This window comes from Artemia franciscana, chromosome 16, assembly GCF_032884065.1.
Source record: "Artemia franciscana chromosome 16, ASM3288406v1, whole genome shotgun sequence".
Classification (NCBI taxonomy): domain Eukaryota; kingdom Metazoa; phylum Arthropoda; class Branchiopoda; order Anostraca; family Artemiidae; genus Artemia; species Artemia franciscana.
This window is the reverse complement of record NC_088878.1, coordinates 17,126,038-17,144,633: the sequence shown is the minus strand read 5'-3', so window position 1 is coordinate 17,144,633 and position 18,596 is coordinate 17,126,038. Positions and strand designations below refer to the sequence as shown.

Genomic DNA, 18,596 nt, shown 5'->3' with positions numbered 1-18,596 from the left:
CAATATAGTCTCCCGGTAGGCTACATGGAACTCCTTTAAGATTAGTCACTATAAAATGTTTTTATTCTTAGAGCTGCGAGAGAACACAGAGTATACAGGCACTTCGGTCTCGATTTGAGAAAATGGTTGTTCCTGAAATTTCAAGGTCGACTGTAAAGCTTCAGAAACGAATCGCTAGCGGAGCTTTTGGAACGGTAAGTTTATATATTTATGTAAATTAATTAAAATATAGCCTTAAACGAAGTTTTTCAAAAAAAGAGGAACTATTTTAAACTTAAGACCAGCAAAAATAAAGGTTCATAATAATTCCATCTCAAAATAATCATAATTACCATCAAACAATAGATTGAACCCAAAACGTCTACTATTAAATATCTAATGAAATAGATGAATAAATAAATTTTACAATGAGTAAAAATCAAACTGAATATTCAAGTCAAACTTAAAACGAACAAAAATTACTACAAATAGGAGTCCGCCTACTCGCCCTTTTCCCTTCCGTTAACCGTAGAAGTTCTAAAACCTATTCTAAATAGGATAAATTGGGAAGATACTGATCGTCCAGCTAAATAGGATAAATTGGATAAACTAAATAGGATAAACCCATGTAAATATTATAAATTGGGGAGGTTCTGGCCGCCTTCTGGTAACTTCTGAGCATCACTCCCCATCATGCCTTAAAAGTTTCAGCTTAATACCCTAATCCTCCGCACAGATGTGCTGATACGCTCTTTTGACAACCAGTATCCACACAGTGGTTTGATTTTGTTTAATATGCCTCTCAAAATTTCCGAAAGTAGTTCTGTATTTTGTGTTTTGATTTTGCACATAAGGTATTTTGATTTTATTTAGTATTCCCAACCAAGTTTCCAGGAAGTAGTCGCTGTTACAAGCAGTTACAGTCACAGTCAAAAGCACTCATAGTCGAATTCATAAGCTAGCACAGTTGCAATCAGTCACCGTCTTAATTCATGTTAAGTCGCAGTTGCATTCACAGGTGCAGTTGATTAGTTGTAACCCAGAGAGCTCCATGTCAATAACTTTACCCATTCCTAAGATGCTGCAGAAACGCCTTTTGGTGACTTCAGTACATATCGTGTTTACACAATTTCAATCGGTGTTGAGGGGAAAAGGCATCTAAAAGGGGCAATGGGGACTGGTTGTGCCCCGATCACTCTTCAATGTTACCCTGGACATATCTAGAAAGTTTCAATTTAATGCTCTGGGCCATTCATTAGATATTGCTGGCACACCTTTTTCACAACCAGCATGCTCATAGTTTGTTTTGATTATGTTCAGTATCCCTTTCAACATTTCCTCAAAGTTTCACCTTGATACCCTAAGCCTTTTTGGAGACTTGGGATCAAACATGCTCCCTTTTCCCAATAATCAACCTTGTATAAGCAATGGACAACTTGGATAACTTACAACACTTGTCCTTGGGCTTTGAGGGTTTATATTTAACCCGTAGGCATAGTTCTTTGACCTTACGACTTTTTGAAACAAAATGGCTATCTTAACATTTTGATTAGATATATCTGGAGAAAAAGGCATGGGAAGGGGATGGTTGCACTCCAATCACTTTTGACTATTAAGAAGTGCATATGAAGATTCAATTTCCAATCAAATGAATCTCCTCCAAAGTTTTCTCGTCTACCGCTTCCATATAAAGTGGTGCTGGGAAAAATATAATAACAATATATTGAAGCTTTATTTCTCTTTATTATAGGAAACGCTAGAGCTTTGCCTCTGATATATATAATCATTTGCATTCCACATATATAACAATGCCAAAAAGCCAAGATAGACAGCTGAAAAAAATAAACCATGTGAAATATAAATGTTTGCAATATTGATTAAATATTGGTTATTAACCAATATTATACCCATATGTTAATACCCATATGCATCAATAATTACATAACTACAAAAAATTGCGCCGGCTTACGGTCTTTGCTTCATTGTTAACTTTCTTTGTGTCTTTCCGCGTTCTTGCAAGTGCGCATTTATCCCCTCTCATTGTCTCAATGCCATCCTGTCCCTGTCTTGAGACAGCAGTCTATTGACATCTTCATCTTAGTTTCAGAAGCGCACTAGACGACATAAAGTCAAATTGGCTAATTGAAACTAAGTCAATTGTAGCCTGATTTTGGTCATTTATTTAGTCGTAGGCTTGATCCGTCCCATCCATCATTTAGCATCCTTATAATTCAAATTTAGCTTAACTCTTATTGTTCCTCACGACCCATAAAGAAAAGTTTGAAATACCTGTGTCAATAGGGGGATTCCGTCTGACAAAAAGAACAATAATTTGATTTCCATTTTGACATGCTTGATCATTTGGAATTCGTAGTTGATATATTGTGCCATCCAACTGAATATAGGTAGAATATTTTTCGAGCAAATTTTTGGTGAAACGAAAAACGGAAGGAATGAATTCTAAAAGGAAAGAGAACAAACAAGGGATAACTCGTAAGTCTCCTGTCGACCTACGTGGAAGATATATAGAAAAACCATGTAGGAATCAGAGTAACACAATGTTTTTCAATCTGTACCACGAGAGTGCCAAGAAAAAGGATCTTGGGTCACTATATTCTCCATTTATGCTCCCCTCCCTCTATTTTGCACATATACACGAAGGGCGGGGGGCTTCCACCGTCTGATCACTCTGAAACTTAAAAAGGGCACTAGAAATTTTTATTGTCAATTCAATGATCCACCTCCGAAGTTTATCCGATTACCTTTTCTATATATATATATATATATATATATATATATATATATATATATATATATATATATATATATATATATATATATATATATATATATATATATATATATATATATATATATATATATATATATATATATATATATATATATACCCTATATGGCCCCAGGGCCATCTCAGAATTTCTATGAGATGCATTTTGGGAAAACACGAGGTGAAGGGGGGAGCTATCCACCCTCTGATCGCTCTGAATATTAAAAATATTCTAGAACATCTGATTTTCAATCCAATGAGCCAATTCCGATAATTCTACGACCACCCTTTCTATACAAACTTATGCGTCCGGAGGCATAACTTACAACCGTTGCCCTTTGGGCTGTGAGGGGAGTCATCATATTCGAAGACATAATTTCCGGACCTTTTAACTACGCTGAAAAAAATTGTTATCTCAAAATTTTGATTGGATGTGTTTGGGGATATGGTGTCGTGGCAGAGGATTGGTTGCCCTCCAATCACTTTGAAGTACGAAAAAGAGCACGAACCCTTTCAATTTCCAATTTAATGAGCCCTTTTCGAAGTTTCCGTGGCAAGTCCTTCGATAGGAAGTGGCCTGGTCTAAACAAAAAAACAACAACAAACAAACAAGAAATAAATATGTAAATAAATAATACGTTGTGTCCACATTGCTCTTTACTTTGGTAGTGCATTGGCTCCGCCGATGATTGTTATGCTAAAGTCAACTTTTCTGTCTCAAGAGCATAGCTTAGATACCAATATACAGTTATGAAAACTCCTATCTTGCCCATGAGAAGCTTTTGGTACAGAGCTTTGAACTTGCCGCCTCCTCCAAGCCCACACTCCGACGCGTGGATTGTACTACAACACCATAGGCGGGAAAGCGATTTTATTTCGTTGTATACACAGCTTAGATACCAATACCACTTTCCTGTCACCTATTAGATACCAATACCAGTTTCCTGTCTCCAGCCGCTAGCATCGCTACCGCGCACTGTGTCATAAAAATAAATCGAGTTTTCATAACTGTATATTGGTATTTAAGCTGTGCTCAAGAGTTAGGTTTTGAGGGGGTGGTAGACGTAGCCCTATCCTGATGTTAGGGTTATCCAGGGTATGCTTTACAATGAATAGAAATTAGACATAAGAAAGTATTTTTTTTTTTCAAATAAATATAAAGAGTGGCATTAGACCTCAAAAATGAAAAGAAATTACTCAATATATGGGGGAGGCCTATTGTTTTGTTATCTGTTTTTAAAGAACTAAAAAATTACATACCCCCCCCCCCCACACACACACACACACTTAAATGAAGTTACATCTTGGTTTGCTAAATTTCACCTTTAAGACCACTGAGAATCCACATGTGGGATGATGAAATGGGGAGAGGTTGAGAAATTTAAAGATAAAATCTGTGAAGTGCTTTTCTAGAAGATTAAAAACAACTAATTTCTACTGATTAAGTAATTTATGTTTTATTTTATTTTTCTGACTGTTCTTGCCTTGCTTAGGGTGTATAAACATAAGCAAGAAGTAATGCGTGCAATAATTGCGTTTGCTAGTTCACATATTATCAAACGAGAAACTAATGAATGACAAATTTACATGATCTTGTAAGCGAAATCCTCCCCCTCCCTCAACTCACACACACAAAAAAACTGAAATCCACGCTGAAAAAACGGGTACAGTTTTGGCTTTTAGGAAAAACTGTGTGCATTATATGGGTAATGATTCACCCCACCGTCTCCCCCAAAATCCGGTATTTAACAGAAAGTGATAATTATGTGTAACTATGTCACGCCTCCTTTCTAAAAATATAATTTGGACAGGTATGTACGCAGGAATTAATTTGGATATAATTCAAAAGATGCAAAAGTAGTTGAAGGCCCAAAAGCCCTCACCTCTCTACGTAGGTATTTTTGTAGCATCTATACTGAAACTTGTGATTAAGCTGGCTAAAAGTGTCAGGAAATTATATTAAATGCCATCTTTTAGGGAAGTGGACTATTTGCCCATGAAAGAGGGAAACTCCATAGGGAAATGTGAAAGGAAGATTACTAATCAGAAAGGATTTGTCTTGTCTGATTGCATAGATAAGCTCCATAAGAAACAGAGCATCTGTGAATGACAGTGATGTATCATATCGCCGATACATAAAGCTTGCCTTAAACATTATTTTGCTTGTCTAATTAAAACTAAATGGCGTAGGTTTGAAACACAATAATGTTTAATGGATTGTTTCCCTAAGCTGAATGCAAAAGACAACATATAAATTCTAAGACGTTTAGACAGGTTGAATTATGTGGATGCTTTGGAATCCGAAACACGAATCTCTAGGAGCAGGAACAGTTTGTCTAAAAAATAACAGTTCTGGGTGAAATTTAGAAGCATTTTCATTCCTCTGAGGTGTAAGATCAAATGGAGGGAAACTTTTTTTAAACATAAAACTTGAAAGCCGGAAATATCAGTGACAAGAATTTCATTTATATATCTTTTAGGAATTAGGAAGCTGCAAAAACAGAGGTTGTTTTAATCAGATAAGAGGCATGATGTTAAGAGACCTAAATCCTTTAGCTGTATCAATGCTGATGACTGTAAAAAATAGATTATTATTTGGTATTGCATAGTCATAAAAATAAGGTCGTAGATAGGGACCCTCCTTAAGGTAAAATCGTTAAATTTTAGTCGTCTTACGCTAGTTTGCCAACAAATTATCTGGTATTCAGCACTCAACGTCTTGATTTAATGTGTCTCTATTAAAACCCTGATTTCATCACTTTTAGTGTGCCATATAATTTTCAGAACAATACTGCCGTAAAAATTGGAAGCTCTTGTCTAAAAGCAAAAAACTTATGACCCTATATTGTCTGTATTAAAAAAAGGAAGTTGGCTACTTTAATTAGAGGTTTCAAATTATCGACGCTGTAATTTTTAGCTTGGTACTGCACGCTTTTACAGCTGAAAGATTAGTTATTTCCCACTTTTCTCACGTTTCAACCGAATGCAAAAACAAATTGGTCAATTTAAATGTCAAGGCTTCACAACTTAATCCATCCCTTTTTTGCTTTGTCCTTCAAACTATTTTAACATTTTTGTTGCATTTCCGTCTTATAGACATATTTTTAAACCTTGGTTTAAATAGGTCTTATGGTTCAAATATGGGTCTTTTGATTTGTGTGACCCTAACGGTGCAGTTGATTCAACCTAATGTACTTAGAACAAAATTGTTTAGAAAAACAAAATCGAGCTAATAATTTCAAATTTGATAACTTTTATTGTTGATTTTTTTTAGATATATGTGGCAGAAGCAACTGTTCCTGATTATGGCTCCACTTACGGGGCGAAAAAAAATTTTGTGGCTGCAAAATTTCTTCCAGCGACTTCAGGTAAGGACAAGCAAGCTTTCCTTCAAGAGGTGCAGATGCTTGCAGCTTTAGATGACCCAAATATTTGCCGTGTTCTTGGTATATGTGCCAGTGATGAACCTTTCTGTGTTTTACTTGAATACCTGGATAACGGTGATCTAGTTCAGTACCTTAAATCAAGAGAGTTATCCCCTGGAGGAAACATTTCAAAGAAAGAATTTTTAAGGTAGGTTATGTTTTGTTTGTTAGAAACAAATTTTAATTCCAGTGTTCGTGCAGTTTGAAAGTAATATGACATAGTGATCTATATTGTGTAGCTAAATAATTTCATATATTTATGAGTTTTTAATAAATGGCAGTTGTGTAGATATTTTCATCTATTGTTTAAATTAAATAAAAAAAAAAACAAGTTTTTTTAACTGAAAGTAAGGAGCGACATTAAAACTTAAAACGAACAGAAATTACTTCGTATATGAAAGAGGCTGCTTCCTCATCAACGCCCCGCTCTTTACGCTAAAGTTTGACTCTGTCTATCAATTCTTCTTTTTAAAACAGTAAAAAACTTTAGCGTAAAGAGCGGGGCGTTGATGAGGAAGCAGCCTCTTTCATATACGAAGTAATTTCTGTTCGTTTTAAGTTTTAATGTCGCTCCTTACTTTCAGTTAAAAAAACTTGTTTTTTTTTATTTAATTTCTGAACGTTTTTGAATCAATGCATGTTTTGATTTTGGCTCTCCGCAGAGGAATAATTAAAACGAAATTTGCATTTTTTTTGGCTAAATGGCTTTCTCATAATTTTGATCGAATGATTTTGAGAAAAAAAGAGCGGGGGAGGAAGCCTAGTTGCCCTCCGATTTTTTGGTTAATTAAAAAGGCAACTAGAACTTTTAATTTCTTACGAATATTTTTATTAGTAAGAGATTTACGTAACTTATAAATTAGCTTACGTAAAGAACTTTTGGATTCTCATATTTTTATTACATATATGAGGGGGTTCGCCCCCTTGTCAGATCCTCGCTCTTTACAATAAAAGCTTAAATTTTGTCCCAATTCATTAAGAATGACCCCAGAATCACAAAAGCCGTAGAATAAATAGTTGAAATTACTAAAAATACTTTAACGTAAAGAGCGAGGTATTAGGAGGAGGTGAGCCCCTCAAATGGGTAATAATTTCTGTTTGTTTTAAGTTTTAATGCTGTTCCTTACTTCCAGGTGAAAGTACTTTTTCATATTTATTTTTTCATTGTGTTTTTAAATAATGCTAGTAAATCCTGCGCTCCCTTCATGGAGATTTTCATCCCCCATGACAAATTATCGATGGAAAGTTCCCCGAGCATATCCCCTTCTTCTCAACCCCTCCCCCAACCAAAAAAATCCTCCTGAAAACGCCTGTACACTTCCCAATAACCATTACTATATGTAAGCATTGGTCAAAGTTTGTAACTTGTTGCCCCTCCCATGGGGACTGTGGGGGAGTAAGTCGTCCCTAAAGACATAGTTATAAGGTTTTTCGACTACGCTGAATAAAATGGCTATCTCAGAATTTTGATCCGTTGACTTTGGTAAAATAATTAGCGTGGGAGGGGGCCTAGGTGCCCTCCAATTTTTTTGGTCACTTAAAAAGGGCACTAGAACTTTTCATTTCCGTTAGAATGAGCCCTCTTGCAACATTCTAGGACAACTGGGTCGATACGATCACCCCTGGGAAAAAGAAAAAAAAAAAAAACAAAAAAACAAAAAAACAAAAAAACAAATAAACACGCATCCGTGATCTGCCTTCTGGCAAAAAATACAAAATTCCACATTTTTGTAGATAGGAGCTTGAAACTTCTACAGTAGGGTTCTCTGATACGCTGAATCTGATGGTGTGATTTTCCTTAAGATTCTATGACTTCTAGGGGGCGTTTCCCCCTATTTTCTAAAATAACGCAAATTTTCTCAGGCTCGTAACTTTTGATGGGTAAGACTAAACTTGATGAAACTTATATATTTAAAATCAGCATTAAAATGCGATTCTTTTGATGTAGGTATTGGTATCAAAATTCGATTTTTTAGAGTTTTGGTTACTATTGAGCCGGGTCGCTCCTTACTACAGTTCGTTACCACGAACTGTTTGATATCCTCATGTGTGTTTTAAAAAATGAATACGATAGTAAGTCTTTATTTTAATTAATTTAAAAAAAATTTCCCACTAGAAAAGTTTTTCAAAGAAAAGTAAAGATCTCCATTAAGGTAAAAATGAGCAGAAATAAAGTCAGATAATCTTCCAAGCGTTAAAACTACCCCAAATCACTACCAATAAATGAATGAAACTCAAACTGAGCAGGAATTAAAATAAATAGCCGAGTTACACTCGAAACGAGCAAGAACACATGAACCCCTATGTTTTCTCAAGACCAGAACACAATTTGCACTTTAATGAAAAAAAAAACAAACAAACAAACAAATGACTGTGGATTGTCAGTTAAATTGACATATACTGACATTACTTCGTTAAGGTCTCGACAATTTTTCATTTATGAAAGTAAGAAAGGTGAAAACTTAGGAAAACATAGGTAAAGCGCTAATTGTGTTCTGGTAGGGGGTTGTCATCATCAAATACATAATTTTCGGACCTTTCAACTACGTTGATCAAAATGACTATCTCTAAATTATGATTGAATGCATTTGGGGAAATGGCGGGCGTCGGAGGGGGTTAATTGTCCTCTAATCACTTTTGACTATTAAAAAGAACAGTAGTCCTTTCAATTTCCAATCGAATGAGCTCTTTTCGAAGTTTCTACGGCAACAAAAGGCCATCTAAAAATTTCTATCAGATGCAGTTCGGGAAAATACAGGTGTGAGGGGGGATATATCCACCCCTGATCACTCTGAATCTTAAAAAGGGCGCTAAAACATGTGATTTCCAATCAAATGAGCTCATTCTAGGATGTTTACGATCACGCTTTCTAAATATACCGTATATGCTTCCAGGGCATAACTTATAGCCAATGTCCTGAGGGCTCTTGTGTGGGGGGTCAACCAAAGACATAGTCTCTGGAACTTTCAATTCTCCTGAACCAAATGGCTATCTTGAAATTTTGATTGCATATGTTTGGGGAAATGGTGGGCGTGGGAGGGGGGTTAGTTGTCCTCCAATCACTTTTAACTATGTAAAAGGGCACTAGTCCTTTCAATTTCCAATCGAATGAGCTCTTTTCGAAGTTTTTACGACAACAATTGACCATCTCAAAATCTCTATCAGATGCATTTCGAGAAACTACTTGCGTTGGGAAGGGGGCACCCCTCTCCGATAACTCTGAATCTCAAAAAGGGCACTGAAAATTCTGATTAGCAATCTAATGAGTCCCATCTGAAGTTCATACTATCCCCCTTTCTGTATAAACTTTGGATACCCCAAGGGCACAATTTACAAAACTTGCCCTGAGGGCTGTTGTGGGGTTTTCATCCTCAAATGCATAATTTTTAGATTTTTCAACTTCTTTACAAAAAATGGTTATCTGAGAATTTTGATTGAATGTGTTTGGGGAAATGGCAGGCGTGGGAGGGGGCGAGTTGCCCTCCAATCTCTTTCGACTATTAAAAAGGGCACTAGCCCTTTCAATTTCCAACCGAATGAGCGTTTTTCGAAGTTTTTGCGACAACTTCTTTGATAAAAAGTGGCCTAGTTAAAAAAAATACATTATTCCCACATTGCTCTTTACTTAGGCAGTGCTATTGCGCTGCCTATGAGCAACACTATTGCGTTGCCTATGATAAAAAGATATGTGTTCAATGTACGTAAGCCTACACAAAATTTCTTAACGGGTAATTCTGTATACAAGGTGATCAAAAATAAGGTATATCTAGGGTACGAGGCACGAGGGACTGCCAACCATAGCGAGTAAAGGATCATGAGGTCAGGCTGTATTTGTGAGGCCTAGAGGCCCGTTATTCTGTCGATAGTGAGTGAAATGTTATATATATATATATATATATATATATATATATATATATATATATATATATATATACATATATATATATATATATATATATATATATATATATATATATATATATATATATATATATATATATATATAGTATTTATATATATATATATATTATATATATATATATATATATATATATATATGTATTTATATATATATATATATATATATATATATATATATATATATATATATATATATATATATATATATATATATATATATATATATATATATATATATATATATATATATATATATATATATATATATATATATATAGATATATATAGATTGGACATTCAGGTATTTCTATTTCCCTTTTTTCGGGTCAAAATGAAAAAGAAGCCATATTTAAACATGTTTCAAAAGCAAACATAATAAAATTTCAACAGAGTCCTTTTCAATATTTGGAAATTAGTTAAAAGAATTTGAAAAAAAAAACTAATTCAAATGTAATCTTCAAAGATACACATTTTAGGCATTTTTCCTAAGCTGAGCGATGTATTGACGGTAGGCTGATGTCTTATCACAGTTGCCAATAGTAGCCCTGGAAAAAAGCTGGCGAACTTAATGTTGGCTTTATTTATGGCCTAAAAGGTTTTGAGGCCCGTAAACAGAAAAGTCTTTCTTTAATTATATCAATTTCTTTTGTCTTTCTACATAACTTTTATTAAGTCGGTTTTAGACAGCACATGTATGTATTTAAACGTATGTGAAGTCTTATATACATCAGATGCTCTTATGAATTAAATAATATGAAAAAAACTTCGTTTTCTTAAAGAGTTAAAGAGGCTGCGTCCCAAAGTCGAACCTTAAAACGTACAGGAATTAGAAGAGGCAGTTGGGGGGCTGCCGCCCCTCAAACCCCCAGCTTTTAAAGACTCTTTTGTACAGGTTTTTTTTTTTGGGGGGGGGGACTTCATTGTTACTAATTACTAGTTTCGGCGCAATGGTTCTCCTGTCCTTTTGTGTTTAACATTTTTCGAAGTTATTCCATTATTCATTCATTTCAATTTTTTGTTAATTAAAAGAGGGCCTTTCCGAAGCCAAGAGCTGGGGGTTAGCAAAAAAACAAAAAACCTGTACAAAAGAGTCTTTAAAAGCTGGGGGTTTGGGGGGCGGCAGCCCCCCAACTGCCTCTTCTAATTCCTGTACGTTTTAAGGTTCGACTTTGGGACGCAGCCTCTTTAACTCTTTAAGAAAACGAAGTTTTTTTCATATTATTTCTGTACGTTTTTCTACAATCCATGGTGGATGTAATTTAATAATTCCTGTACTCCTCGTACAGGAATTAGGAGAGGAACTTGGGTGGCTGCCGCCCCCCCCCGCTTTTAAATCATTGTATAAAATAGAAAAAAAATAGATAGAATGACCGAAATGTTTCTTTTGCTCATAAGAAGCTAATATTCTGTTATCTCTCAAATGATAAGCTGTCCAGGTGTTATCAAAAAATTTTCTGGAATGGAGCTGGATTTTTATGATGCTTGCAGTCATTCTTGCCGTGCCGAGCTGATTATTTTGATGTACTTGAATGTTGATATTCGTAACTTTTAAGAATTTCAAAAATTAACATGGGACTATTAGACTATTAGGACTATAAGAAGACTATTAGGAGAGGCAAACCCCCCGCTTTTAAGGACTCTTTTGTACAGGTTTAATTTTTTTTCATATTAATTCTGTACGTTTTTCTACAATCCATGGTGGATGTAATTTAATAATTCCTGTACTCCTCGTACAGGAATTAGGAGAGGAACCCCCCCCCCCCCGCTTTTAAATCATTGTATAAAATAGAAAAAAAAATAGATAGAATGACCGAAATGTTTCTTTTGCTCATAAGAAGCTAATATTCTGTTATCTCTCAAATGATAAGCTGTCCAGGTGTTATCAAAATTTTTTTGATGTTGTGAAAAAAAAAACCGCCCGTAAGGGACTTGAACCCTTGACCAGAGGATTAAAAGTCTCACGCTCTACCAACTGAGCTAATAACTTGCATGTGTGTAAATATAACTTCTCAATAGCTTTTAAAAATTTCAAATTAACATGGGCTCTTATGGAGAGAAATCCGTTAATTTAAATAGCTAATGGGTGGTTTCTGGAAAACAGGGAAGGAGTTATCGGATCAAGCTGAAATTTCGCGGATAAGCTCCTGGGCCGTAGGGGACCTTAACTTGTGAATTTCAGCCCGATCGGACAACGTTAAAAGGGGTGGGGGGGTGGGGGGGTTGGAGGGTCGAAACTTTCGGGGGGTTAAGATTTTCCTACGAAACTTTCATGGGCACTTACTCGGAGAATTCCGCATCGAATGAGTCTTCGTACACCCAGATCCGATGTCGGATGTGACCTGTAGGTGTCTAGAAAAAAAAAGTAAATGAATTTTAAGTGGCTATGCGTGGTTTCTGGAAAACAGGGAAGGAGTTATCGGATCAAGCTGAAATTTCGCGGATAAGCTCCTGGGCCCTAGGGGACCTTAACTTGTGAATTTCAGCCCGATCGGACAACGTTAAAGGGGGGCTTGGGTTGACAGGTCGAAACTTTCGGCCAGATTTTCCCCATGAAGAAAAAGTTGGAGGGGGATGAAATTTTGCAGGTTTCTTAGTTGGAGCTCGGGCTACGAAATGCATCCCTCCCCATCCGTCTGCGACCACTGGAACCGAAGATCGCTTAACATTGTCGTGTGTCGCCTCTTTATAGAGGCACGAGTGTGCCTCCTTGATACAAAACTTTTTTCAACTGAAACTAAAGAGCAACATTAAAACTTAAAACGAACAGAAATCATTACATATATGAGAGGTTCGCCCCCTATTCAATACCTCTCTTTTTACGCTAAAGTTCAATTTTTTTTCCAATTCTTTAAGAACGACCCCTGAATCACAGAGACCGTTTAATTAGAATAAATAGCTCTTTTGAAAGTACTAAAAAAAAACTTTAGTATAAAGAACGAGGTATTGACTAGGGGGCGTATTTATTTCTATTTTTTCCAAGGGTGATCGTATCGACCCAGTGGTCCTAGAATATCGCGAGAAGTCTCATTCGAACGAAAATTACAAACGAAAATTTAAGAACGACACCTGAATCACAGAGACCGTTTAATTAGAATAAATAGCTCTTTTGAAAGTACTAAAAAAAAACTTTAGTATAAAGAACGAGGTATTGACTAGGGGGCGTATTTATTTCTATTTTTTCCAAGGGTGATCGTATCGACCCAGTGGTCTTAGAATATCGCGAGAGGTCCCATTCGAACGAAAATTACATTTTTAAGTAACAAAAAAAATTGGAGGGCAGCCTGGCCCCCTCCAAAGCTCATTTTTTCCCAAATTCACCCGATCAAAATTCTGAGATGGCCATTCTGTTCAGCAGTCAAAAAATCTAATAACTATGTCTTTGAGGATGACTTAATCTCCTCAGTCCTCGGGGGAAGAGTTGCAAGTTATGAACTTTGCCCATTGTTTATATATAGTATTTAGATATAGTATATACACAGACGTTTTCAGTGGGAATTTTTTATGATGGATTTATGTGAGAAGATCTTTCTATCGGGGAAGGGACATTTACGTGAAGGGGGTGCCGGATTTCCCAGCATTATTTAAAAACGATCAGAAATTGAACGAAAAAACAAGTTTTTTCAACTGAAAGTAAGGAGCAATATTAAAACTTAAAATTAAACGAAATTATTACTTATATTAGGAGGTTCACCCCCTAGTCAATATCTTGCTCTTTACGCTAAGGTTTTTTTAGTACTTCGGAAAGAGCTATTTATTCTATTTAAACGACCATGGTGATTCAGGGGTCATTCTTAAAGAACTGGAACAAAATTCGAATTCTAGCGTAAAGAGTGAGGTATTGACTGGGGGGTGGTTAACCCCCTAATATATACGTAATAACGCCAAAAAACGTTTAATAACGTACGTAAAAACACAAGAATGCAAATAAACAAATTTTTGGCTCATTTTGTAGTTTCTTGTACCCCCTCCCAAAGATACATCCCTTACGAAAGTTCTGGATAAACATTTGGGGAAGGGGAGTGAATTCGAAGAAATTATAAAAACTTAAATTATATGAAAAAGTTTTGGAAATCATGGAATGGTCATAAAAACTTCATAATGCAACTTCATGAGCAAGTACAGTTGACTTTTCTTGTTATATTCTAAGTACCTTGTAAATATCCAACCTCCAATTAATTTCCTATATTGAATAGCATGTTCTGAGTGTGGAGTAGGAGTACCTGAATGTCACCTGAATGTACCTGAGTGTACCTGAATGAAGGGTGTGGAGTAGAAGTTTGGAGTACCTTAAAATAGGAAACTATTCAAAATTAGATGATAATCCATTACAACATGTATTTGTGATCGGCAATTTAACTTTACAGTCCTTCATTATTTCTAATTTTTTAAATTATTTCTTATTCGAGCATGGAACCTTTCTGGAATTAACGTTCACTAATTAGCTGTTTATCTCTAGTGTCAGAGATTTAGTCTACATTTGCTGTCAAGTTTCGTCTGGGATGCGATTTTTAGAGTCATTAAACTTCGTTCACCGAGATCTTGCAGCAAGGTAAGAAAATGTTTTGTACTCATTTATCAATGTCAGAAATATATTTTAAAACGTATAAAAGCAAACAAAAGACAGATTTTTTAAAACCAGTCGTGCTAAAATAAGCCAAATCTTCAACAAAACTGATAAACTATCTGACCTATTTATTCATGTTCATATATATTTTAATTTTATTTCATCGCGCCTAATGTTGGTGTTGTCGAACTTCTTTCTGTCGGAGCCTACTGGTAAGGGTGGTTCTTTGGCTGGTCTTATGCGAAAGGTTGATGTTGGTTTAGTGTCGTAGAGCTCGATACAATTTAAATACTTTAGTTTCATAACTTTCCTTCTTAAATTTAATGTTAACGAAGAGCAGACCTGAGGAGTCACCATGGTACACACAGTGTGTGTACCATGTAACCACTCAATTTTTTTTTATAATAAATTAATGTATTTTAATTACAAGAACCAGAATGGTTGAGCTTGTGTACAAAGTTGTATATAGAATTTTTTTTTTATCGGGGCGTGGGTTTAAAATTTTTTTTTAAAACCAATCACAATTTATTTATATGCATTTTGTTACGTTTTTACGAGTAAGAAAAAAATTGGGGGAAGGGGGAGGGGTTCAATACCCCTGTTCCCCCCGGATATAGTCTTGCCTGTGTACAACATTTGTTGCATATAAGAGGTAAAATTTGTATTCTTTACCCCAATAAAAAGGAATTAATAATTCAATTTTGTTCTATTAATGTTTTGTTGATTTGATTTGATTTGCTTTGATTGTTTTGGTTTGGTTCGCATTTTCAAAATATCAAGTAGTAAAAAAGCAGAAGAGATGTGTTTGTTTGAGATCACTCCAAACATGGAGCAATAAACAATGAGTTGGCTCGTTACCGTATAGTTACATGCCAAAGAAGAAGCAAAGCATGGAACCGCATATAATATATTACGTGTCTTTCCAACGTAAAATTATCATCCAAACCAATGCCTTGTTGGGCAAATAGATAGACGTTTATAGTCAGGATTAAAGTCGTAAAAACCAACCGCGCTTGCTATGAGCCCATAAATTCTGAGAAATAATGAACTTATTTCATGGTAGCCCTTCATAGGTGTTAAGTCACGCCTTGAGAACACCTTTTCCATTTAATTTTTATTTATATTATCTTGTCCGAACATTTTTACAAATAATGAAGCAAATCCGCTTGTTTAATTCTGTCATGCATATAAATGAATTTGTCACCAAATTGATTTTGAATATGCTCACTCGAATGTTAAATAGTATTTAATTAGGTTACTTAGTTATCTATTGGAAAGCAGTAAGCTTTTCTAGCTCATGATTCAAATTTGCTTCAATGGCTTTGAATGACGAACATCAAATATTCAAAAAGGGGAACATTTTAAAAGTATCCTGAAACTCACTTTGTATTTAAAGCAACTAGAAGAACTTAGCTGCTTTGACTTGATATAGCTATTTCTAAAATATTATTCCGTCTTTTATCTGCTTTTTTGAGTGTCTTCAAGTACAATTTCTACATCAAATATAGAGAGATTATATGGGCACGAAAGCCAATACTAGTCTAAATTTAACACTAACCAATAGGGTTTGTTGATTTTTGTAATTCATATTGAAATTTTTTTAACAAACTTAGTGTAAGTTTGACAAACTACAGAGAACTCAACAATACGCAATCCGTATTTAAAATCTACACCTGTCTTGTGTGAACTTTTAGTAGAGCCTGAGGGGTGATAGGTGTAGAAAAAGAAAAAAATGTAGTGTATATACTTTTATGAGGATTGGAAGAAGACAGCTTTGCTCCCTCCCCCAGCACAAAATTTAACTGGCATAATATTGCTACTAGTAAGAAATACTGGGATGACAGTTAATAGAAAGTACGATTGTGTTAATAGAAAGTATAATGAAGTATGATAGAAAGTATTATGATTTTAGCATTCTAAATATGAATTTTTGCTCAACTCGTGTCCCTTTCTCTTTTTGAGATATCGCCATCAAAACTTAGTGATTAATTATAAAACAATGTTGGACTTGAAGAACTTTCAATATTTTCATGAAAAAGTTGCCATAATCTTAGGATTTTGGACCTCCTCTGTGTACATTAGGACTTTTGCCGGCTTGCTGTGACCAAAACACTTTCCCCCAGACAACAGCATCTTTATGATAGGAGTTTGACTGATGTTTAGAAAAGTCTTCAAGGGCGTTTTCCCAATTTACGTGACGTTCCATGACAAACAGAGTCAACAAGCTGGATAAGAATTTATGCCGAGGAAACTGAAGAATTCCTTGTCGAAAGTGGCGTATAGAAAATACCCTAATGCAACACAATGGTGCCCAAATTGGAAAAAAATCTGTCCTTTGACGACTTGGATTACGCGGATTATGTCAAACTCATCTCTGGCCTTGAAACTACTCAAAAGTTGCTAGATGATATTAACGAATGGTCAAATCTGGTTTGACTTAAAGTAAGCGGAGAGAAAACTAAATTCATGATTATGCATCATCCGACCCAAATATCTTTGAGTGCAAACTTAAAGCAACTAGAAAGGATTGAGTGTTTTACCCACCTAGGCTCCATACTTTGCACTGATGGCTCTTCAGACGTAGACATCCAGCAAATAATACGTAAGGCGCAGTATGCTTTTGTATCCCTTCGTAAACCCCTTTGGAACCACCGACAAATCTCTATTCCGACTAAAAGTCGAATTTTTACGGCCATGGTCCGAACCATCCTACTCTATGGATGTAAAAGTTGGTCCTTCAAGCTTCAACACGTGAAAGCGCTAGCTGCCTTCGAACATGGATGCTTTCACCAAATAATTAAAATTTGTCGGCAAGGTCGTATATCGAACTCCAGTATTCGTCAGTTCTGCAAGATTAGTGAGATGTCGCTACCACCGATAAAAAGCGCCGCTTAGAATAGCTGTTTCACATACTAAGGAGACCACCAGAATACCTACCCCATCGAATCCCTCTATCTGAGCCCCATGACTCTTGGAAGAGGGAACAAGGAGGGTAAAAGAAGAATTGGTGGACCCTGATCAAGTGTGACCTGGATCCCGTTGGTAGCTTTAAGAGATTTGGACATAGATGATTGACTCAGTGCCTCATGCTCACAGAGCGATTGGCAGCAGATTGTGAAACCTGGTCGAAAGAGGTCACATGGATCCTCGATGATGGGCGAGGAGGAAACGCTTGACTTCTGCCACAAGTAAGTAAGTTTATTCTATCATTTATCTCATATGGCTGTCGTATTATCACTTATAATATATACAACTTTATTAATTTCGACTCTATGCATACCCCAATACTAATCAATACTTTTCCAAATTAGTATTTACTTTTCGTTTTTTTTCATTTTTGATTTTTTAATTTTTGTCATTTTTTCATTTAAAATTTTTTTTTATCTTTCATTTTTATCATGTTTAATTTTTTTTTATTTTTTCGCTATTTCTGATTTTTAAATTTGTTTTTTTCTGTTATTTTTTTTTCCATTTTTCGTTATTTTTTTTGAGGGGCAGAATATTTGGGTGGAGGGGTATTGAGGGTCCCCCTTGGGGTTTCGACATGGATGATCAAGGGCTGACGTATCGTTGCTTAGAATATATACAACTTTATTAATTTCAACCTAATCCATAGCTCAATCCTAAGCAATATTTCCAAAAAAAATTATTCGTATATTGGTCATGACTTGAATATTAAGTATTAAAATAACTGGGCATTGCTTTTATTCAGTGAAGTTCCAATATTTGCTAATCATGTCCTGACGGGAAAATGTTGGTCATTCACCCAAAAGCGTCGAATACCTGTCTGGGCAACTGGTCAAGCATGTAGGTCAATGCTCTAGTTTAATATAGGTAATCCTTAGTGTCACACTAAGGTGTCCTCTCTGTAGTACAGGGAAGCATCAATGCCCAAATAAGGGTGCAGAGTCGGTAGCTT

The 18,596-nt window shown here is 35.4% G+C and overlaps 1 protein-coding gene across 1 annotated transcript in view; it reads left to right on the top strand.

The window, feature by feature from the left end:
* LOC136037150 (discoidin domain-containing receptor 2-like) overlaps positions 1 to 18,596 on the top strand; it is a 158,650-nt gene that overhangs the window by 127,571 nt on the left and 12,483 nt on the right. Inside the window, exons 12-14 of the mRNA XM_065719663.1 lie at positions 72 to 194; positions 6,042 to 6,340; positions 14,570 to 14,662. Coding sequence (XP_065575735.1) covers positions 72 to 194; positions 6,042 to 6,340; positions 14,570 to 14,662 — 515 coding nt within the window. The remainder of the gene's footprint in view (positions 1 to 71; positions 195 to 6,041; positions 6,341 to 14,569; positions 14,663 to 18,596) is intronic.